This window comes from Cylas formicarius, unplaced genomic scaffold (assembly GCF_029955315.1).
Source record: "Cylas formicarius isolate icCylForm1 unplaced genomic scaffold, icCylForm1.1 PGA_scaffold_6__28_contigs__length_40554024, whole genome shotgun sequence".
In the NCBI taxonomy this organism is placed as follows: Eukaryota; Metazoa; Arthropoda; class Insecta; order Coleoptera; family Brentidae; genus Cylas; species Cylas formicarius.
Genome location: NW_026844347.1, coordinates 518,307 through 541,994, shown reverse-complemented (window position 1 = coordinate 541,994; position 23,688 = coordinate 518,307). Strand labels below are relative to the sequence as shown.

General features: G+C 32.6%; 2 protein-coding genes across 5 annotated transcripts; both read right to left on the bottom strand.

The window, feature by feature from the left end:
- Nucleotides 1-6,093: 6,093 nt before the first annotated feature.
- On the bottom strand, nt 6,094-14,612 carry LOC132704199 (uncharacterized). Of its 3 annotated transcripts, none has more exons than XM_060674083.1 (5): nt 14,084-14,612; nt 10,053-10,756; nt 9,156-9,463; nt 8,848-9,050; nt 6,094-8,679 (listed from the first exon to the last, which is right to left on the bottom strand). In XM_060674083.1, exons 2-5 carry the CDS (start codon nt 10,748-10,750, stop codon nt 8,530-8,532), a joined length of 1,359 nt encoding a protein of 452 aa, XP_060530066.1. In that variant the 5' UTR covers nt 10,751-10,756; nt 14,084-14,612; the 3' UTR covers nt 6,094-8,529. The 3 variants fall into 3 exon arrangements, with proteins under 3 accessions (XP_060530066.1, XP_060530065.1, XP_060530067.1); XM_060674082.1 differs by lacking the exon at nt 14,084-14,612 and adding an exon at nt 12,669-14,013; XM_060674084.1 differs by lacking the exon at nt 14,084-14,612 and adding an exon at nt 10,925-12,608.
- Nucleotides 14,613-14,747: 135 nt separating this feature from the next.
- Nucleotides 14,748-23,026, bottom strand: LOC132704200 (aminoacylase-1). Of its 2 annotated transcripts, none has more exons than XM_060674087.1 (7): nt 22,645-23,026; nt 19,801-19,970; nt 19,373-19,544; nt 18,937-19,083; nt 18,691-18,878; nt 18,317-18,546; nt 14,748-16,234 (listed from the first exon to the last, which is right to left on the bottom strand). In XM_060674087.1, the coding sequence occupies exons 1-7, from the start codon at nt 22,745-22,747 to the stop codon at nt 16,027-16,029; spliced, it is 1,218 nt and encodes a 405-aa protein (XP_060530070.1). In that variant the 5' UTR covers nt 22,748-23,026; the 3' UTR covers nt 14,748-16,026. The 2 variants fall into 2 exon arrangements, with proteins under 2 accessions (XP_060530070.1, XP_060530068.1); XM_060674085.1 differs by lacking the exon at nt 14,748-16,234 and adding an exon at nt 16,293-16,642 and having other exon boundaries at nt 22,645-23,011.
- Between the last annotated feature and the right edge of the window lie 662 nt (nt 23,027-23,688).

The window sequence follows — 23,688 nt, the reverse complement described above, 5'->3', positions numbered from 1 at the left end:
GTAAATTGTACGAACAAATAAAGGAATTAAATGAAAAAACGAAAGAAGGCATTATTTCAAAGAGAAACGAAAATCGTGAAGAACCACCAGATTTTAGTGAACAAAAATATGCTTTCATTAAAACAAAATTTAGAAACAAAGAACTTCCTAAATTTAAAAAGGCACCGTTAATAAACCAAACGGAAAATAAATTAATGACACCAAAGATAAGCTATCATAAAAGTAGTGCAAAGAGGCCAAAGGCTAATAAAAATCTATTCTTTCAGGAAACCAATGAAGATCAAAATGTTGACTCTTCTACTCGTAGCAGTTGTAACCGAACGAATAGTAAAGACAGACGTACAAGTTACCAAACTAGTAAATCATATACTTCTTATCCAGATAGGTAACGCAAAGTTAATTTATAACAAACACACATTTATCCATTTTGTAGATTTAAGTCAAATAATTAATCACGTAGAAAGCATAGAGAAGGCATTCAAAATAATTAAAGATAAGTTTAATGTTAAAAATATAACTAATAATATTTCTTATTATGGACTTGCCGAAAATTTATTTTTAAGAACTGAATATTTAATACAAATTAAGGTGGAAAATCTTGAAAATTTACATCCACACCTCCACCCTCGACGCTGACGACGGAAATTGGTTTAAAACTGGTTTAAAATCATTCCAAAATGCAGTATTAATGACGATAAATTCGTTTACAAGACTATCTTAGTTTTCACGGGATCATTACGCAATTAAACTTAGATTGGCAAAATATTATAATGTTTCTAGGTAACCTAGAAAACGCTATTATATTTGCAAATGTCAATGCGCTTCATAATAGTATTTTACCGATTTCGGAGTTCAATAAAATGCTTAAATATCTAGCATCAATTCATAAAGAAAATCAAATTCCACAATTTAAAAGTATTTTATCTTCTTATCAAATTTTGGGAACTCAGGTAAATTTTGTTGACTCGAAAGTGATCTTTGCAGTCCATGTACCAATTTTAAGATCCGAAATATTTTCCTTTTATCATATTTTCCCAATAATCCAAAATCAATCAATTTTTATACCCCAATACCATTATATGGCACAAGAGACAATTCACCGCAGAAACATGTCCCGTCATCGAAGAAATCTACTTTTGTAAAGAAAAAACTCACCAGTGAAAGAAGAAAAATATACATTCCAAATATTTGTTATTGTTTTTGGAATCATCATGGATCTAATTTTAGTTCTCATCATTAACAAGCTCTTCTTGGAAAAGGTACGAGAATTGAAGAACCTGTCAAGAAGAAATATTTGAAGCTTTTTCGAAAATAACGGAACGTTTTAAGTTAAGGAGGGAGGAGTTATATGCCCCAACGTGCAGACGAAGCCCAATGCTATGCGAAGATAAGCCTCGCTGACACCGCATCGAACGCCCTATTTATTGGATTGTCATATTGCTCTTAATTATTCCAGCCTTTGTATCGACTAGTCCTAATAAAACTTTCTTTTGCTTTCTGTATAAATAACTGTTTTTAAAAACGCTCTCCCGAATTTTGAACATTTAAGTTATTTAACGCTTTTTGTGTGGAGTCGCATATTAATTTTTTTGCTTCTTTTTTTATTATAGCAACTTTATTTTTTATTTCTCTACGACACATATTTAAATGTAGAGAAATTAGTCATTAGTTTCGTTCCGATGAAAATTCATGTATAGGATGTACCTGCTTACTTATAGCAGAGGATTGCAATCTTTTTTTCTCCTTGTTGAAATTATAAAATTTATGTTATGACGTATTGTAATAACTATTCCACGTTTTTTTTTTTGCTTCTTTTCTCCTGCAACTCATAGTGATGATTTTAATAATCCTCAATGTCATTTTCCCTGTTATTCTCTATTAATAATACCAATTCCCCTTTTTATTCTTGTAAAAAAACGGAGTTATGGCTTGGCGATTTAGTTTATATTTTGTTAGTTTCTTTTTTTCTGTTGTAGAAAGTGCAGAATCAGTTTAGGCTGTTCAGCTTCTCTCATCTTAATATTCGCTCGTTGTGTTCGGACTTTGTGGCATTTAAGGATTTTTTAATAGATGAACAAATTGATGTGCTGGGGCTATCTGAGACGTGGCTAAATACAAATACTACTGATTGCAGTGTGGCTATTTCTGACTACCGTCTACATAGAAAAGACCGTGATAACAGGGAAGGGGTTATTGCATTTTATGTTAGGGATCTATTCACGTTCAGAATAATACCTGCACAGCAGAGTAATAGCGAATTTTAGCAGCTTTGGTTTGGTGATAAGGTGAACGGCAGAAGTCTTTGTTTGGGCAACTCTCTATCGCCCCCCAAGCGCTAATTTGGTTGCCTGCTTGGATGATATTTAGGATACTCTGACTGTTTTGATGCCGCAGTTTGATTGTTTATGTTTTGGAGCAGACTTTAATGTTGATTTTATTAATACGGCTAGTAATAGTTATAAATGTCTTAGCCGTTTTTTGGACAAATACAACCTTTATCAATTAGTAACATAGCCCATTCGTATAACTACTACATCCCAAACTTTAATAGATATATTGTTTTCTTGGTAGTAAGCTGCTTTTTACTTCTCACTTATCTTATCTACTGCAGAAGTCCTACGGGAAACTGAAAGTACTTTACATGTATAAAGACTACTTATCTACTACTCTTATACTCTCTCTATTGGGATATGCGGACGTTGTATACTGGCCGGCTTCAAGACGGAAAGACCAATACAGCTTACAAAAATTGTAATTGAGATACAGCTATGGTTTGCGTAAATTCGATCATATAACGCCGCCACTCAAGAATTCTCAGTGGTTAAATCTGTCTAAAAGGTATTTTGTGCATATGCCTACTTTAGTGTATAAAATTGCTAGGTATCTCTATGATAGGCTGATCAGGGGGTAATGATATACATAATAGGACGACTCGTCACCGTAACTTGTTCTATGTTCCCAAGCATAATACGGCTGCGTTTCAGAGCTCTTTCACATATTAAAACTTACAATTCACTTCCACTGGATATTATTACTTGTTCATCCACTTCTACATTTAAAAAGAAATTAAAAGAGCTTGTGAGATTAAGGAGAGGCTGAACCGCTTAATTTTTTTTATATTTGTTCTTTTTTTGCTTATTATTTTCCTTTTAGTCGTTTTTGAATATTGCACTTGCTTTTTTCCAGTGTCTATTTTTTCTCTTTCTTTTTTTATCCCCCTTTGATTTGTTTAAAATTATCAATTCAATTGTGAATCTTGGTGGACTTATTTATATTTATTAGTTTTTTTTTCTTGTTAATTCTCAATCTTATTACTACATTGTATAGGTGGTTACGTGTTGTAGCGCTGCTAGACCTCGCCACCTGTTCCACTCTATTGTAGTATATTCTTTTTGTTCTACTTTAATAAAGGCTATTTATTATTATTATCTACATTGTGCTTTATTTACAGAATTTTTTGATAGATAAGGATTTTGTTTTAGAATGTCTGCTAATTGTTACTATTTCGCACAAAGCATTGTGAAAACTAAAAAAAAAACAGATATTCCTTTGTGCACTTTCTAAATCAAAAATGTTGGTTAATAGGCTTTCACTGGCGTTTTCGCGCAGTATTTTAAATGCCATTCAAAGTAATAAACAAATGGCTCAGGTTTATTTCGAGAAATATATTTTTTTACCATTTTGAGCACACTCCAGACTACCTGATAGCTCGAAAAAAACGTCTTAAAAGTGTATCGTAATTTGTTCACCCTGTATAGAACGTATTTAGACCGCAATAAGACACTATATACTTAATTGTAAAACGTTACGTATGTGATTGGCTTTAATAATCAGACCTATTGTCTGCAATAATTGCTAACCATTGAACTTCGTAATCTAAAAATGTGTGTTTAATCTTATTTAGATAAGATTAGGTATAATCGCGCTTGGAGTAAAGTTTATGTTCGAAAAAAATATGTTCAATCCGCCAAATAATTACTATTTAAGTAAAGTGTTGTAAAATGTTTAATTATTTGGAGGGGGGGGGCAATTATTTTATTTTTGCAATTTTAAACATTTAGAATTTAGATTGTTACTTTCCCTAACTTTTATTTCTCATTTTTTCTTTTTTTTTTAATCACTAAAACTCCAGTAATTTAAATTGCCTTTAAAATGTAATGTTAGTGCTCAATTATCGATAGTAAAATTCAATTTTTTTAGGATTGTTCATACTTTATCTAACTTCTTTGTCTCCGACAAATACTGCTAAACTCGAAATAAGTTTTATTTTTTATTTATTTTGAAATGAAATTAGGTGGTTTTAATAATAAAGTGCTTCCTTTTTTAATTTCGTTGTGTCACATTTTTTTTCGGTATTCCGCAACAAGAGAGGAAGTGCGCGAATTATTGTCGAATTGCGAATAATGGTTTGTCGTATCAATAATTGTTAACACTTTTCGTTCGTGAATCGTCTACATTTAGGCCTTAGGCAGATTTCGTAAACAAAATTTAATAATTTCCAACAACAAATAAATTTCTCCTGACTTAAAAGTTAATGACTACTTTAATTAATTTAATACTTCGGGCAGTTTATAATAATTTATTGCAAACATTCGTCAAAACAGTGGCGGGACAACGTGTGCGAAAATGTTAGATACTCGATACATTTTTTGTCGGTCCGTTCCCGGACCATTTTAAGTTCGAATCTATGTGTTTTACACGCATTGCACAGCGATATTTCGGACGATAAAGGTGAAAATATAACTTTTCCATTATTTAAACGTTTTATAAAAAATTGTGTTGTTGTAGCAGCATATTCTAAAGTAAAACGACAACAAACAAGATATTATATATGACTATGACTAATATTAGCTCTATTAGTATATTTTCGATTATTTCTCAATTATTGATTCGAGTTATGGAATGTTAACGTCATCTACCTACTAAATATGCAAATTAAAATGACATTTTGGAATTTTCTAAATTCTGGAGACTATGTTGTGGCGAGGGAGTCTAATGGGCTGAGCCCGGCCCAGGCAAAAGCTTCCCCCAACCCCGGAGGCGAACGCATGTGATACAGGGAGATCAAGCTCTCGCTTTCGGGAAGCTGCTGTCTCGAATGTTTCACCTTTGCCCTAGGCAGGAACCAGGTGCGTTCTATAAATGCGCAGTGCCACGCTGGCTGTAAGTCAGTCGAAACAGGAAGTTCGAACGCGAAAAAAAATTAGTTGACCTATATAAATAAAGACGTTATACAACTTAATTAGTAGTGAAGTGACTGTTATTTTCGAACGAAATAAATTTTAAGTTTTATACAAAATGACTGGTTTAATTTCCCAATCGCGTTTGATGAACCCGAACAATTTTTGCCGGTTCAAAAACGTTACAATATATTTGTAATATACTTTGAAAGTGTTTTCTGTATTCATCATTATTTCGGCGCCGGTTGATATGTTCTCACTAAAACTAACCTTTTTCTACAGTGGGGGACACAAAAAGATGAAAATTAATTATTATTAAACTTTTTTGGTTGTCGTTCAATGCTAAAAGGCTATGTTTCACTTTTTTTTAACTGTTTTAAATGTTCTTTTTTTTTGTTTAAACTGAAAACGATATTACAAAAACTAAACGTTTCTACCCCAGATATATATTATGATGCCGAGTCTCACATCACATTCCATGAGCAATCAATTTTGAATTATTTCATGTTCGCGAAACGTCAGCAAGTTCCACTCGAACAACGATCGACGCAGGAGGAATGCAGGAGTTTTGTAAATAGTAATAAATAATCAAATCACATAATTGATTACTAAAGGGATGCAAAAGTCGATTTCCATGCGTCTAAAACGTGGCCAATGACAAAATTGCAAGAATTGCAATAAGTAATAAGAGACAAAAAAAAACTTTCCCATAATACCCAAAACGAAACTCGGGAGAGTGAACATAAGGAAGCCGACATTTATAATGCGAAAAATAAATTTTCTTTTTATTACCTTGATTTATGTGCAAAAGCATGTATACTTGTAACAAATGTATCATATGACTTTCAGAAGTCACAATTCGCACAAGAACTGAAAGCACTCGAGGCCACTGAAATAAAAATAATGCCGATAAAAAAAATCACAAATTGCATTTATTAAGTATAATCATCTTAAAAACTAACAATTTGTACATGGACCTTACATTTACACAGTAAAAAATAAAAGAAAAGTGAAAAAAAAAGGTTCACTAGATTGTTACAAACACTATGTGGTGTCTTCGATAGATTTCGTCGCAGCTGATACAGAATATGCTCCTAATCCTGCATCAGCTGCGGCCATAAATACAATGTGCTCCAAATAGTCGGCTAGAAACTGAGAAATATTAAATAAATAAATTACGAAATCATCTTGTTAGGACGATAAAAGGGCGGACAAAATGCAAAAGGCCTTCAATTGGAAATTTCTAAGGTTTCTAAAGTTCATTCATAGCCAAACAGTTTTAAATAAATTATTTGGTTTTGCCTTCCAAGAGATTCTGAAAAAACTCTTAAAAGGAGAATGCAAAACATACCATCGCTAGTTCCTAATTTTTTTTTCAGCCCTCGTTATGGAGAAATGGATTGAAAACCTTTTTTTTATAAATTCAAATTTAACTTGATTAAAATAATAAAAATGTATTTAGCAATTTTAGTTTGCGAAAGTGCAAAAAAGTATAAAACGTTACCTATATTTTTAACACCCACTTTATAAAGGCTTAATTAAAATGTCGAGGTGCAGTAAACAATAAATTATTATAAACTACTACATTTTTACCGGCATTGTTTTTTTTTAATCAATCCAAACAAGTTTCTCATTCGAAACAATCTCTATCATAAAAAATATCACAGCCAGGTTCAACCTAGCCAAAATATTTTTTCAAACCTTTAAAATAACCTGAGGGTGGAAAATAAAAAAATCTGATTATATAATATTCATTAAATAAAGACCAGTTGACTTTGTTAGCTACCCATATTATCTCCATAATTAAATTTATGAAAATGCCAAACGTTGCTCATATTTTCGTGGACACCTTGCAAAGCCGATTTCAAATTGTACTAGGCCGTTAACTAATAGGTCAGTATTCTTTTGTAGAGGAATAAAACCAATACAATTTGCAATACTACGCTAACCTTGCTTATTTGGGGCTCATCATAGAAGCGGCTTTCACGGACACAAACTGACACCATTTTATAATAATGGGATTAAAACGACTTGGTAATTCACTGAAAAAACATTATAACAATCAGTCGACCTTTTGCTTTTTATTTTATTGGTTGGAAAGTTTTGGAGCTGCTACACAAGTAACACAACAGCACTGAAAAAGTTCTAGCAACCATTTTAATGTAATCACACTTTAAGCGCGTATGTACACCAAAAAAAAGCGATCGGTATTCTGGTCCCGGAGGAAACAATGAAAATTTGTTCAGATTCGAGAAAAAGGCACCACATTTGACAAGTAGAAAAGAATACATGACCTCGCCCTCGACTACAGGCTAAAAATAATAATTTTAGACTTTAGTCAAGACAGAACTAAATTGCCCTACGCCCATTAACATTCAAATACTGTTTGCGGTCACTCAGCACAAAACTCGCCTTTTTTCAGGTTTAGGCCGCAAGAGCGATTGCCATTAGAAAAATGAGATGTAAAGATTGACATAGCAAATAAACTGTGAGTGATTATACATCTTGGTTTCGTGGTTTAATCAAAAAGCCAAAAGCACTGAAAATAACTAAAATAATTAATTTGAGCCAAATTTCAGACTTATATTTACTTACACCCTTCAATTACATAAAGTTAAACCTCAATACAATTATTTTTATGTATTTGAATAAATTTTATGATCCATTGCACTTCTCCATCTTGTCAAAAATTAAAACAATAAATTATTACGTAACGCAGAATTATTATAAATACTGGAATGTAGTTGAATTTTAAAAAAGAATAAGCAGAGCAAAAATTGGTTAGTTTTGGTTAGTTTGATAGTTTTCTGTTCTGGGTCCCAAGTCTTGAAATTGAGGAACAATAGAAAATATTTTTTTTCGCCTTTGTGACATTTATTTTCTAACTGAAGTGTACTAAAAGATAGCGCAATTTTCAAGCAAAAGTACTCACGATTTGAATCTATCAGAGAAGAACACAACACTCAGTAGAATAAGTAGGGAACTTCAAAAATAATATCTATCAGGGAGTCTGTAAAATAACAGATCAAATAAATATCTAACAATATTCTATTTCCGCTCTCACGGCCCAAACTAACAAACCAAATTATCCGAAACTGGCAGTCTTAGTAGTAAAACCTAATGAACATAAACATATTAATCCTAAACGACATTACAGGAATCAAATTTACACACTATGTACAAATGTATCACCAATCTTACACAGCTTTTCATTTTCTAATGATGGATTCGCGGCTTTTACGAGCTTAGCACAACTTTTAGAGCCGCACGTTGTTACTAACAGCGCGTTATCACTACTAACACCACGCTATCACGTGTTTGCCATTTTAGAATTAGCTACATTAGGACGTTAGTGTTGCTGAATAATGTATGTCCTTCTCCTTTTGTTATTTATTGTCCTTTCATATGCTAACAGTTCCTTCTGCGCCAGGGCCATTTCTACTCTCAGCAGCTCTTTGTCATCTTCAATATCTCCCTCGTAAATGGTTGCTTCTGTAATCTGAAAAGAAATTGCGGTTTGCTTTTAATGGTAGAATAATCACAAAACATTAAATTTCTCACAGATCTTTTCTGCTATACTCGATTTTAGTTAGAAATTGCTTTTCGTTCATCAATGTTCTCAATATATAAAAGAAAACATACTCTAGCTAGCTACTATGTATCATACCTCAACATCCTCTATTTCTTCTTCCCCAACTTGGATGTACTGATATTCTGTTGTATTCATTACATCAATCTCTTGTTCAACTTCTTGTTCAGAATCTGATCCCTCCTCACTTTCGGCACTGCCACATGAGTCGCCAAAATGTTCGCTTTCATCATATGAACATGAGAACTTCAGTTCCCCTCTTTCCAGTGCCTCTAAATTATCTAAAAAATAATTGTAACAAACTTATTAATACAATTGACCAAAATTAAAGCTGGCAAAACATCTTGGGTGGTAAATTAAATAATGTAAAACGGAAAAAAACTTACGAGGATTAATCATGGCTTTTCTAATGGCATTTGGATCTTTTCGCGACCATTTCTGAACTTCTTCATCCATTTTGCTAATCTTTGCAGGGTTCATAGCCCATAAACAACCCTTACGTTGCGCTCCATTTAATGCTGGCTTTTCAATTTTCTCGAAGCATTTATTTAGAGATAAATTATGCCTCACGGAGTTTTTCCAGCCGTTGGGTGCGGTTTTAAAGTATGGGAAATGTTTGCACATGAAATTATAAATTTCCGATACAGGTAAACTGCCAGTTCTACTATTTTTCAAAGCCATAGCTATCAAGCAACTGCAATAAAAGCGTGATTCTTCGTTAGCTTTATATTTAACTTTATAAATATTTATCTAAATACTATTTCAAAACTAAATCCATATATGATGACATTTTCAAAATTGTATTGTAACATAGCAGCGTTGCCTACTACTACAAGGTACCAACTTTTTCTTTTCCACTACAATAACAAAAATCTGTAATAGAACTATTTTTTTTTTTAGTTTTCCATTAATATTTTTTCAATTTATTACATTATAATTGTTTTTGTTTCTAAGTACAAAATCGCTCAAAATATATTCTATTGCCATTACAAAATATGTGCCCTATTAAAAATTTGATATTTTTAATTTTGATAATTATTTACAAAATTTTTCACCATATAACTTTAATTAACCATGAAGTTTGGGGAACATATCTTTACAATGTGAGTAAAAGTAAAGATATACTTTTTATCAATTTCCCAATGACAATGACTTCTCCCTTGTATTCTGTTAAAGGCACATCAATATATGTATGCATTGTAGTGAACTTGCTGCCTGAACAAAATTAATTTTAAAACTTTGTCGCAACATTATTTAATTAATTTTTTTTTTACATTACTCACCTGTAGCTGTAGGCCGGTTTTGGATAGGCTCGTTCTTCGTCGTCAAATATAATATTAGAGTTGGCGATTATGGATTTCTTATTGGCAGTTGGGGCAACGGTTCTCAAAGTACCTACGTTGCTAACCTGCGCCAAGATCGGTGTGGTGACTTGCCTCACTGCATTTCTAAATACCAATGTGGGGGTCGAAGTTTTTGTTGTAATCGTTTTAATAGGTTGCTTAGCTAGAATGGGGGTTACTTTAGTGATTGTCTTGATTATGGGTTTCTTGTCTTCGACCCCTTCTAATCGGTTCAAAAGGTCTTTTTTGACTGATGAAGCTTCAGCTTTCATGGAGGTTATTTTAATGGCAGCAGGCGAGAAAGTCAAGTGGCTCTCTTTTAATGACGGAGATGGTGACCTTATGCTTTGCGCCAAAGACATAATAGGCATTACGGCGTTGGGATTGACCATGGTAGGACCGTCCTCTCCACTAAAATCCAGATTCGAGTGGTTCGAGTTAGAGTTAAACCATTTTATTTCATGAACATCTTCAAATTCGAGAGGCTGTAGATCATTGAAGTTGAAACCTGAGAAATCGCTAGGTCCTCCCACGAGTGTATCGATTTCAGATTTGATATCAATGTCCAACACGTCTGGGAAAGGCAGAGAATCCGTTGCGCTCAAGAACATGTCCATTGCAGCCGACATTATTAACATGCAACCCTGAGAAAATTAAAAACGTTTTGTTTATCCAATAAATAGTACCACCAAATTATAGACTCTGGCAAAAATACGAACATTAACCATCCCTCAACTTTTTTAACTAGGAAGAAAAAAGGTTTAATAAGTTACATACATTTTTGTTTATAAAGGAACTTATATATTATATACCTTATTGCATCTATACAGGTTGCTCAGTTTTCCATGGACAGTGAGAAACTGAATCCACCAAAAAAATAATCTTGTATAAAAAATATATACATAAATATAATAAAAAATACATATTTATATATAAAATAAACATTGTGATGTTTAGCAACGTGATAATTTTGGTAAAATAAGTAGATGGTAAAAATTGTATTACAAATTAATTGAAAATTTGTAAAAACACCCCGAATAAGGTGTGCCTGAGGAGTAGTAATCTCTTGCCTTCAGGGTACTCATATTGGATTCCTTGATGAGAAATTCCACTCACTATAATTCTAAAACTACATACAAGAGCATATTTTTTAAAATAATGTAATAATTTGAAATATTTACATATTTAATATTAATAAAATATTGACAGCTCCATCTCATTTTTAAAAGTTGATCCCCGTTCATAAAAAATGAATACTTTATACGTACAAATTACCTATAACCGGTATAATTTGACACTCATGGAAGAAAGACGAAAGCGGAAGAACAATCTCACTATATACAAAAACATTCAGAGAGAAATACAGAGATAAATTCGAGTTGCCAAACAAAAAGAATTGGATGAGAATTGTCGCGACATACAAGTTTTGCAAAACAGATACGAGTTCAATATGCATAAGCGAATGAGCGCAGTTACAGGATGGTTCAATAAGAAAACTGTAGCTTCTAAATGATGAAGGAACACTCATATTAAGTAGAGAAGACATAACAGACATACAACAATCATTTTCTGATGAAAGAGGCACCCACCCCCTATAAATTCGGAATTTGGAACTACTATCATGGCAGATGAAATTAGAGCCGCCATTATTATTAAAAGAAGGAAAAGGGCCAGATGAAATGCATTCAGAATTCTTTAAACTTCTTGATGACAAACCCGTTAAATTCCGTATATTCAATAACATCTACAACACTGGGAACATCCCAAAAGAATGGCCCATCTCAGAATTTATAGTACTATCAAAGAAACAGTAAGCTAAAACATGTGGTGACTATCAAACTATCAGTCTTATGAATCACATGCTAAAGGTGTTAAAACATCCATCGGAGAATGTATAGAATATGCGAGGAAACACCCAGTCTGGATTTATGAAGGGTGTGGGCACAAGGGATGCGCTATTATTTCGATGTTGCAGGGATACGAACTGTGATATTTTCGCTTGTTTTATCAACTATCAAAAAACTTTCGACAAAATAAGCATCAAAAGGGGATGGAGGTTTTGAGACACACGGGGGGAATGGAAGATAAAAATCTGAGAATTATCAGGAACCTTCATTATATTAAGATATGGGGGAGCAAACCGACGCAGATAGACTTACGAATAGGGTATTATATATGAAATATGTCTAATAAGTTCCGACGAATTCAAAAGCTCCATAATATATTCTATTTAAAATAAAAAAAATAACTTGTCCACGAAAATATAAATATGTATGCCGAACAATATAATATTTTAAAAGTAAATCCAAACTATTGTCTTAAGGGTCATCCCCTAATAAACGGACCTCCATACATTTTCACCCTAATAACGAAAATAACAATTTGCAAAAAAGGTGCTCCATAAAGAGCAGCATAATCACGAAAATAGACATCGGCATATTTCGGATGTGTAATCTTAAACTGTAACAACAAAAGAGTTCAATGAAAATTCACAATTTAGGTATTTAAAATAAAAAAATTATATAAAATATATAATAATCAATATGATTAGGTAACCTTTAAATCCTGTGTAAAGTTCATCCCTTAATCGAAAAATATTTCCATATGTACCAGAAACCAGGCTAACAAAGGCAACATTAAGCGCCATGTGCCTAATCAGTCATAATTTTTGTTTTGATCGACGTTATACAAAACGAACACAAGGAAATCTGAGGTTCCGTCTCCGTGTGCTGCGTTTGCAACCTTAGTTGTCACAAAATAAATAGGTACAATAATAGGATGAAAAGATAATGTACTTCGGAACTAGAACGATCGTCCGGTCAAACATTGTTTTTGTAGCCTTTCATATAATAAAAATCATCACACAGGAAACAAACAATGTTCCACTTCATATTAATTCAGGAACGAGACTTGCAAAACTTAAAACTACATTGCCAAGTGGTTATAAGGTTACAGGTGGATATGACAACTTCGAAATTAAATTTAGTGGTTCACAATAAAGATACAGAAAAAATCAATCACTAATTTAACATCTCAATCAAGGTGAATTTGAAATCAAGCACACTTGATTATAGTTAAGTAAAACATATATTAAAAACGTCCCAGTTTTAATCAGATATTTCAGGTTTCAATCAACAAACTCGAAATATTTTACGTTCGCCATAATATCACTTCCGATTGCACGTAGCCTGGGTAAAATGTTACGGCGCGAATTTTCTTTTGGTGGAACTGTACCTACACCGACAGATGGCGGACAAAACTTGAGAAGGGACTAAAACATGGCAACCGAAAGGATGAGAGAATGAAGCGTGACTATGCATGAAAAGCTCATAGAGCAGTCCAAGCGAACGCCAATAATGAAACAAATTCAGTTTTTTTGTTGCCCCATAAAAAAATGCATGTTTTCTACAAAAACAATATCAACAGAATTGATCGGAATTTAAAAGGTAAACAAACTGCATAATCGCTCTCGATAAATGGCGGGAGCGGCGAGAGCACCGTACGTTTTTCTTGGTTTCACATGAAAACTAATTTCGAAATGACCTTGAATACGACTAGGCTTCCCGCCCAACGTGGTTATAAATAAAATTATGTTCAAATTTTGATATGAAATTAGTTTTCTCAATTTAATTTACTAAGCACAGATGATAATTACGCCGACGTAAATAACGAAACTCAGCAAACGACAACAAACGAAGTCGCAGTAAACAGTTATACATGGAACATAGCGTCAAATACTTTAAAAAACAAAATAACCACACAATATGTGGATATTTGTAATAAAACATATAAAAAATTAGAAATCGATGAAGAGTCAAAGAAAACATGCGCTTGCACAAAAGAGCGGGATCGTACGTTGACGGGTCCATTATAAACCCAAATACAATAAAATCCTGTTTTTACCGGGTTTGGTGGCATTTTTTAACAGAACGCCGGTTCGAGAACTTACCAAAATATTAACTAATACTTACGGAATTTTTTTGGAAAGTTGTTTTGTGTTGTCCAATTGTATTCTAAGCAAAATTGGACATAAATAGATTTTTACCACTGACAGCACTGCACACCCAACGAATGTATACAAAAATTGTAGTTGATGAGGAAGGACGAAGAGGGAATTCAAATCCCAGTCCGCTTATTCGTCAGCCATGATCACGAGTGCTTCCCGCGCATTTCTGATTGGTCGATAAAAATTCCAAAGCAAACGACAGACAATATCGAAGACGTAGCCACATGGCCACGCGGCCCGATGTTTTATTTAACCTCATTTTTTAAAAAGGCAAAGGGTTTATTTGCAAACATATTAGCACCAAATTATTCGTCGCAATTTAACAAATCTTTTAATATACATTTCCGAACACCATAACAAACGCCTTGCGCTGTCGAACATGCAAAAGGACAAGCTGGATGCCCGTTCACTACCGGGAAATGGTGTAATGGCCTTTTAAATATGGCGGTCTTGCAGATCAACTATTATTGACAATCGTTTCGTTGTGCGGTTCCATTGAACCGAATATAGATATTTTGCAAAATTTATGAGTTTAAACCTTTTTTCGAAGCATGAAAAAAAATTTAACTGCAAGGGTTTCAAACAAAAAAGAAAAACAGTATAGGTATTTCAAAAGTTTATTACCGGAATTTCAAGTATTTTGGAGTACTTGGGGATAAATAATACTTACCTAGGTAAAATAAATTAAAAATTATATACAGGGTGAAAAAACTCGAGCCTGCACTATTGCTAACTTATTTAGTATTGAAAATACGAAGAAGCTAAATTAGTGGAGTTGTGTAGTTTTTCCCCTAATTGAAGTTGTTGTAACAGAAAAACAATTGAAGGTCGCGTGTCGACTTCGTAGCTTAAATAATATGGTAGGCAATAGCCTCGACTTCAGTATAGCCACCATGTACAGTACAAAGTTTTAAAAGCTTCAATTGAAAGGAAACGACCAAAATTTAAATTTTAATTTAGGCAAAATCAATTTTAGATTTTACATTTGCATTGAAACAAAAAAAAAAGTACTGCCTTTATGAATTCGTTGAATTACGGTGTCGCAGTCACTTATTTTAAATTAAAATGTTTCGCTGGAAAAACCCTAGGCTCCTGGCTTAATATGTGAAGCTATCATTTCTTTTAAAATAAATTTTTTAAAGCGCATAAAGTGCATATCTGGAAGGACCATTGGCGCGAGTGCTCTAATGTGTTTTAACAGGTTATGGAAATACTTCAATAACTTCAACTATAAGTTAGAAATTCGTCTTTCAAATATATATCACCAGGTGAAAAGCAAGGAGGAGTAAGTCAGTTTTTTATAAGTAAATTAAAGCATTGCAAAATTATCTCTGAAAAATGATGAACTGACTTAGACCACACGTTGCATTTCACCGCAATAATAATTCATGTCCCCTAGAAAGTCTAACAAATGGTTAAATAATTTTTTTTTTAACTGATCCATTTGTTTAAATGTTATTACTTCCATAGCATATGGTAAGAGTAAGAAACGGGCAAAACTCCAGTTAAATAAATTTTCCAGCAGATAAAAAAGTTTTCTGACCTTGATATATCATTTTGATTTTGCATAATAAGTAATTGAACAACCGACAAACCTTAAATATTTCGGTACATTCTTGTAGTTTTATTAAAAAACAGAAAATTGGGACTTATGTTGTTGCTCACTATCGTCAATGTTGATGTGTAGCTACACTATATAGCTATACTACTGGCATTTTACTGTTTTCCAAGCCATTTGGAGTTAATTGAGTATCAAGTGAATAACAATTTGATTAGCCAAATGAGAGAATGCGAAACATAGCAAACGAATGGACTCGGATTTCAGTTTATTTTATGGTGGTTATATCAAGAAACATATCTAAGAGAATTTATTTCGTTATTTAGTTCAAGAAACAAGTTAATCAAAGTTCATTGTACATTTGCCAGAGCCATTATTATTTTACCGTAAATTTTAACTCCTCTGAGGAATACATCCCGATTCAGATGTTCATCATGAGTGTGCAACAAAATTTTTGTTTTGTTTATAGGTGAGAATCCTAAAGCAGGTATGCCAACATCCCTCACATACCGAACATCAGTTCCACCCGGACAAATTATACTTCTTATCTTAAGGCTGCTAAAATGATTTAAAAGAAAAACAAAATGTTAATTAGAACTTACCTTAAGGAGATGCACACATCAAACATCATTACTTTTTAGGATAATATATTACTTAACAGGTGATAAGCTTCTTGGTTAACAAGTTAAAAAATATATATTATGTAAATTTCGCTAGTTATATGGTTGAGACGATGTTACCGTCAGTTACCCTGTCCTGTGCTCAATGTTCGCCAGGGCTTCTATAATTTTGCAGTATATATCAATACCCTTCAGGAACGTTGTTTTGTTCAAATACTCATCATGATCGTGCAATAGTATGGCTGTGTTATTTATTGGCGAAAATCCAATCGCCGGCAGACCAACACCCCGCACAAAACGACTGTCAGTGCCGCCCGGGAAAATCTGAGGTTTTATTTTAAGGCCACTAAAATAAAAACCGGTTGGATCATGTACCTTCCACATGGTTGTTATAACTAGTACCAAATGGAAAAAAATGCTGTTTCATCGACAGACACATAATTTTTCGGAAAAACTTTATGCATTAATGCATAAAAGCAGTAGTAGCAAAATCTACAATTTGCACCTTTACAGAAAAAAATATAAAAAACGGTACATATTGGCAAAAACTAAAATTACAATTTGCAATCGAGTGTTACATTAATATATTATTGCGCTTATATGTTTGCTCGTAAGTTTCTCTTTGAGTTCAAGAAATAAATAATTTTAATACATTGACCGAGTTGATCGATATTCAAAGTATAATTTTTATGATTGACTTTAAAAACGCCATTCAATAGATTAGTTGAAAAATTAAATAAAAACATATTTGCTTCTGAGATTTAGTATTTGCACAGATGCACTAATAATTTATTTTATTTTACAATTTCCGAATACTGTTAATCATATCTTGTGTTTTTGAACACCAACTTTTTGGGTCTGTGTGTTTTCTAACTAGCTAAATGAATTAATTCAGTTAAAAGGTGGTTCGAGATACTACTTTAGTAGTAGTACTTATTAGATACAATAATATATGATTCAATAAGTTTTATTAACGACTGCCTGAGGAAGTTTTGCATACTATACTTTTTCTACACCTGTTACGAAAAAAAATACGACACACATATATTGCTTGACGTGATAAATGCAGAACACATGCAGAACCGTTAAAACTGACAAACTGACAAGTAACTAATTTAATGGAAACTCTAGAATTTACTGGACATTTTAGTTGGCGTTTCAAACTGTCGCCTTGGGTAGGGAGTAAAAAAAAAGTTTCAGCTCCCATTTTAGATCCGCAGCAAACAGATTTCCTCAGAGCGCACAAAATATTTAATACCTATTAAAACATAGAAAAAAAAAGGAACAGATAATAGAAAAATATCAAATAAAAGAAAAATGTAAAATGGTAAAATATAATCATTATTTTGGTTACCTTTTGATTATTACCCGAGTTTTATAATACAGCCAATTTGGAAAATAAAAAAAAAGTTATAATATGCCATTGTTTTTTAAACGTGACCATGCAATAATGATAGTTAAAGGTAAAGAAAAGCTTTTTATAGTCACAAAAATTTTGAACTTACATTAAGGAAAAAGGTTATGAAAGCATACAGTAATCATTCACAATGTAAAAATCCAGTGCAAATTAACATGCACTCACTCCCTAGCCCCCATTACCAAGTTCACTTCAAATTTCTGTGTATAAATATTGAAAAATATCCATGTCCCAAATATTTAAGGTATGTGTTTTAAATCACAGAAACTTCACGCACACATTGAAAACTAAAACATTTTCAAGCACCTATTAGTAACAGCAACAGTTTTTTATAAAGCATAACCAAATTTCCAAATGAATACCGAATTATACTGAAGGAAGCCTCAATTACTTAATTGATACACAGCAATCTTACAAAAGGATATTCAATGTAACAAACGTGAAAAAGCGCGTTTTCTAAGCACCACAAGTGCAATTTTACTGCAAAATTACAGAGTAACTTTACAACATGAGTAACAGGACACGGGCATGTTAGTTTGTGATTTCAAGCAACTTCAAATTGGTAAAACATAATGCGATAAATAGAGATGCACAGAAACTTACAGAGCATCAGTCGTTTGTTTAAAAGCAATCCAAAATGGATTAGAATTGTCCAACTTGGTTGCTGGTACTGGTGTTCCTTTTTGACTGTATTCAATAAATACGTCAGGCCCGGCTTCTCTACACCAGCCTTTAATAGTTTGTTCCCACTTTTTATGATCAACGGTTACTGGTATGCGACAATCGATGACCACAGTTAATTCTGGAGGCACTACATTGGGTTGAACACCACCCTGAAATGCATCTTAAACAATTCTGGAAAACACCACAGTCTTGAGTTTCTAATTTGGGATCAACACTAGCCCTCAACAATGTCACTCAAGTGTTGGCTCCAAATCTACTCTAAAAATAGAGCCTACTTATTATAATACACTCACTTCTAACTTCGTTAAATTTATTGTTGTTACATCACCAAGAGTCAATTCTTTATTATCCTCTAGCTTTTGCCTTTCCTGTTTTCTAAATTCAAAAAATTTATTTAGAATATAAGAGACTTTTTCACCAGCTGTACCATTCAACAATAAAGATCCGTGTCCAGGGGTACCAGGGCAATGAATATGGATATCTGGAAAACAAAAAAATTGTAGCAGTACTCTAATTAGGCAAACTCTACTTTTCCATACGCCAAATACTCCTCTCTCCATAGAATAATACAAAATCGTCGTTTTCACTGGCCATTCCTTCATCTAAAGCAAACCCAACATTTAATGCTGTAAATTCTTCAGTATGCACAAACTTTTTCATTCCATCTACACCACCAATTTCCTCATCTAAAAATGTTGGCAAAATATATTTCTTCCGAAATTTTAAACCTGCTTCAACTGAGTACGTTTATTTCATATAAAAAATATAAAAAAAACTAACCAAAACTTTTTTTAATTTTTAATTAATTAATTTTAATTGATAAACTCAATATCAAAAAAAAGTATATAGAATACATTTAATAAGCCAAATAAAAATACAAAAACTACATTTGCAAGCAAAAATTAACGTTGAAGTTAAATAAAAAAAAAAATTACAAAAGTATTTTACAGCAAAAAAATTTATTTCTATTCAAACCTGGCACAAATGACACATGCACGGTCCTCTTTAATTGTACTCCTTCCAATTTTAATCGTCTGATGGCCTCCAAATACTGTATTCCCACAGACTTCATGTCCTGAGTGCCACGAGCATAGATGTTCCCTTCATCGTCTATATCTGCACTAAACGGCTTGTATTTCCACTTGTCCTAACATTTTAAGAAGTACTAAGTTAACTGTATGAAACTGCAACTTAATGTATACCGCTGCACTGTATTATTGGCTTGAGACTTTGCTTTTTTATTATTACTACTAATCAACTATTTATTCTAATTAGAAATAGAAAAACTTTATTTAGCAGAAGTCATGAACAAATTTAAAAGCAACGTAAAATTCCAGAAACTGTCAATTATGGATTGAATATGTGACTCCTTTATTGAGCAAAAAAATTGTTATTCTATTTACCTCAAAAACTGGCACTACATCCATGTGGCTATTCAGCAAAATGCTTGGAATGTGAGGTTCTTTACCAATCCATGTTAGTATGACTATAGGCTTGCCGGTAACAAGGGTAATAATTTTGACGGGTAAATCCAAGCTTTGTGCCTGTGATCGCAAAAATTTAACACAGCCATCTGTAAAAAAAATCAATACATAAATGCCGCCGATTAAACGAAATATGTAAATTAATATGCATTCAAACGCTGCAACAGTAAACAATTTATAGCTCAAATGTTGCATTTTACATTTTGGTGAGTCAAAGTTGATTGTAAGGTGGAGTCCCAAAAAATGCAATAAACCTCTAAACTACGCAATTTTACTCTTCTCTTGGAGAAGCCCCAAGAAAAATGATACTAAAAATCCCATGAACATTTAAATCTATGTGTTTCCTGTTGTCCTGCCTCTGTTTACCTTTATTGTTCGTATTTTTCTCCCGACTCCTAACTAGAACGCAATTTAATATTAACGAGTAATTCTTATTATGGGATAATCATATAAAAGTCAAAGGTTAGTCATATACTCAAATTATTATCTTGGCTCAAATTGGTATGCTCATGTTCTGCCCAATATTGCTGAAAACTCAACGGGAACAAAAAGGTCTCGTAAGGGGAGATAGCTGGAACCATATTTCTAGACCATTACCCATTTCATCTGCTGTTCCACAGGGTTGCCTGATCGGTCCCATTTTATTTATAAATTTGTTAACGATAAATATAACATAATAAATAAAATATAATAATAGTGAAACAATATTCACGATTATTATATTTCGCTATTTGCGGATGATACAGTTGGAGCATTTTGAGCAACATACCATTGGTGAGTTGTCTAGATTGAAGAAATGAACTCTTACGCCGTCTACAGTGTAATAGAGGACAGTAACAAAATTAAGCTGTTGTATTTTTTGCTGCGCAATTTTAATAAAAGGTTCCATCATAACAATTTTGAACAAGAAAAGGCTGTTGTTGCACTTCTCAAGTTGATATTTTCAAAAAACTACTTCTCTATAAGTATGTTATTTAGCAGCTAAGTAAAGAGTTTTGTAATACCTTGCACGCAAGACTGTAAGTGATGTTCTGTTGGGGTAATTGTCTCAGAGCCAATGAAGTATTCATTCTACAAAAATGAAGTATTTGAATAATTTTTTTTAAGTATTTGACTGTTTCATGTATACCTCTGCTTGCTAATTTGGAAGTAATGTTCTTTTAACGTTTTATATACATATTTAATGCCTTGATGTATGTTGCAAAAAAATTTGAGAAACTTAACCAGAGATACTGGCCCAAACTAAGATATGTTAAGACCGAACTACAATTTACAATTACAGCATAATCGACTGATCAATAGCCGTTTGAAAAATGGTTGTTCTGTTTCCATAAATTTTTGGAAGCACCTTATAGCTGGATTATAGTAACACTATTTTGTTTTTTTTAATATAGTGTGCTCTATTGACATTGTTAATATTTCATTGCATTTTTCTTTTTTTTTTTTATTTGAATAACTTCTAATATCTTTGTATTTATGTATATACGCTACTAACAAAAGTTTAACTCAAGAACAAAAAAATCAACAAAAATGATGAAACAATCCGATTTTTTATGGTCTTGATTCCAACTCCATAAGTACAGGTTTGACAAATATTTGTATACATTATTATTCACGGTGTTACCTAAATCGTAATTCCAGGGACATGGACGTCAAAAAATATTTTGGGGATTTTGTTGAAATTTGCCATGTTAACTATGATATCATGTTAGTTTCTCACACACTCCAGATGATAATTATGAATTCCAATGGAGTCCCGGGAATGCCTTGACCAAATATTTTTGGTAAACGTTTCAAACCTTTACCTGCTTCCGTAAATACTATTTCTTTGTCTTGATAATTTTTGATATTATCCTTTGGATTGTAGAAAAAATATATTGTGTATTGCACTTTCGGCCGATATTTTATTTTTATTAGGTACCATCCAGTTAGTTAACACATACATACAGACACATATTTAAAATAAACTTTTAGACTTTTATTCGCTTCTGTAATACGCCAACATCCTATACCCTTTAACTGCTTTTTTCAAATTTGAGGTTTTGAATATTCTCTAAACTAACCCAAACTAAAACTGAAGAATTTTACTATATATATTGCGTCCAATGCTAAATTTGTTAAAAACGAAAATAGAATTTTGCACCAATGATACCTACCTACACTCAAATGGATACGTATAAAATTGCAATCACACAAAATCAAAAATTGCTAAATATGCTGATCATCTATATTAGTAAAGTTTATAGCTTTAAGTTAGCACAAATAACTGTTTTATAATAAAATAAAATAAAAAATAGGTACGAATTTTTTAAATTTAAATAGTGCACAATTTTGTGACGAATTTAGATTACCCACTTATCTAAATATTTTTAAACAGCTGTATAAAATTTCCAAGTAAGTTGTCCTCGTTTTTTTATTCAATAATCGAAAAGCGAGTCGTAAAAGTCAATTCGGCTGACCATGGCGAGGTCGCGATTGATTGATTTTAGTTATGAATTTCTCACCTTTTCCATGAAAATTGGCTTTGCTTTAATTAATGTACGTTTGAAAAAAATAAAATATGCAAAAACGCATCCGTGCCTAAGAGCAGCACTACTGAATTTTGGAAAATCCACGCCTAAAAACCCAAGCCAAGCATTGCCAATAATAGGTGACTAGATACCAAAAATTCTCATTTTCAAATGGAAAAAATTATAGATATGATCAAACATTGCTACACTTAAGCGACGAATCACATATAACTACAATTAGAATCAAACTTACCGTAATTAACATCAGGATGAACGGAAGGAATTTGCAAATATTCACGAAAATTATTCACTGCTTGCGCGTCCAACGCTCGTTTCTGATCAGCTGATATTGACATTTTGCTTATTCTGTGGCTTTTCGAAAAGGAAAACGCCAAAGGCGTAGTGAAAATCAATTATTACTGGGTTACAGTAGTTGATACAAATAAGCAGGCGTGTGAGTGTTATTTTCGATTTAAGACGCCCCACTTTATTTATTGTGTTGTTACCTTATCGCGGCGATGTCGGTTATTATTTAATCAAGGCTTTAAACTCAAATAACAATCGAGCTGTTTGTATTGCGGTTTGTGGTTCGAAATACGAAACTCGTTAATGAAAAAAACAAAATCCGAAAAATATTCTGAGAATGTGAAAGTTTTTGGTATGAATATCAGTGGACGGAAGTACCTAATTTTAATCTCATTATTTTAACTGCCTACGATTTTCGTAGACTTTAAGAGACAGCAGCGCGCTCTTTGGTTTATTTGTTTTATTTCTAAGTTTTATGATTTAATATCTTATACAACATTTCCAAAATATATCAAGTTATACAGAATGTACCTAATTCAAAACTGGGATGTATATGGTATTACTGATATGAAATAAAAAAATTGTCTGACAAATGCGCACACACAAAAACGCATCTGTGCAGAGTAACTTCAGTGCAAGTGTAATAATGTAATGTAAAAATACTAGTTTCCAGTCTGAATGACGGCGGCTTAATTGCCATCTTGGTTTTTAAACCTCGGCTTCTGCAAAAATTTAATTTTATGTTGCAGTAGTTAGAGTGAATACTATTTTAAAGCCAACAGAAATACTTTTTTTTTGGTACAGTGCCCTTAGTTCTATCTCTCCAAAGTAAGTGATGTAGGGTGAATATTTTCCGAAATAAATGGTAAAAATAATCTAAGCTAAATATACAGAGACCCACCATGGAAAAAATGTTAAGGGTATTTCGCTACGCATGCGCATATATATATATATATATATATATATATATATATATATATATATATATATA

What these genes read in the sequence shown, in the direction of transcription:
- LOC132704199 (XM_060674082.1), bottom strand. Translation starts at nt 12,692, where the DNA reads ATGAACTTTACACAGGATTTAAAG. An exon ending in AAACCGGCCTACAGCTACAG is followed by an intron (nt 9,464 to 10,052) that starts GTGAGTAATGTA and finishes CTTTTATTGCAG; the next exon opens with TTGCTTGATAGCTATGGCTT. An exon ending in AAAAGCCATGATTAATCCTC is followed by an intron (nt 9,051 to 9,155) that starts GTAAGTTTTTTT and finishes ATTATTTTTTAG; the next exon opens with ATAATTTAGAGGCACTGGAA.
- LOC132704200 (XM_060674085.1), bottom strand. Translation starts at nt 22,747, where the DNA reads ATGTCAATATCAGCTGATCAGAAACGAGCGTTGGACGCGCAAGCAGTG. An exon ending in GCATGTGTCATTTGTGCCAG is followed by an intron (nt 19,084 to 19,372) that starts GTTTGAATAGAA and finishes CAACATTTTTAG; the next exon opens with ATGAGGAAATTGGTGGTGTA. An exon ending in TAAATTTAACGAAGTTAGAA is followed by an intron (nt 18,547 to 18,690) that starts GTGAGTGTATTA and finishes GATGCATTTCAG; the next exon opens with GGTGGTGTTCAACCCAATGT.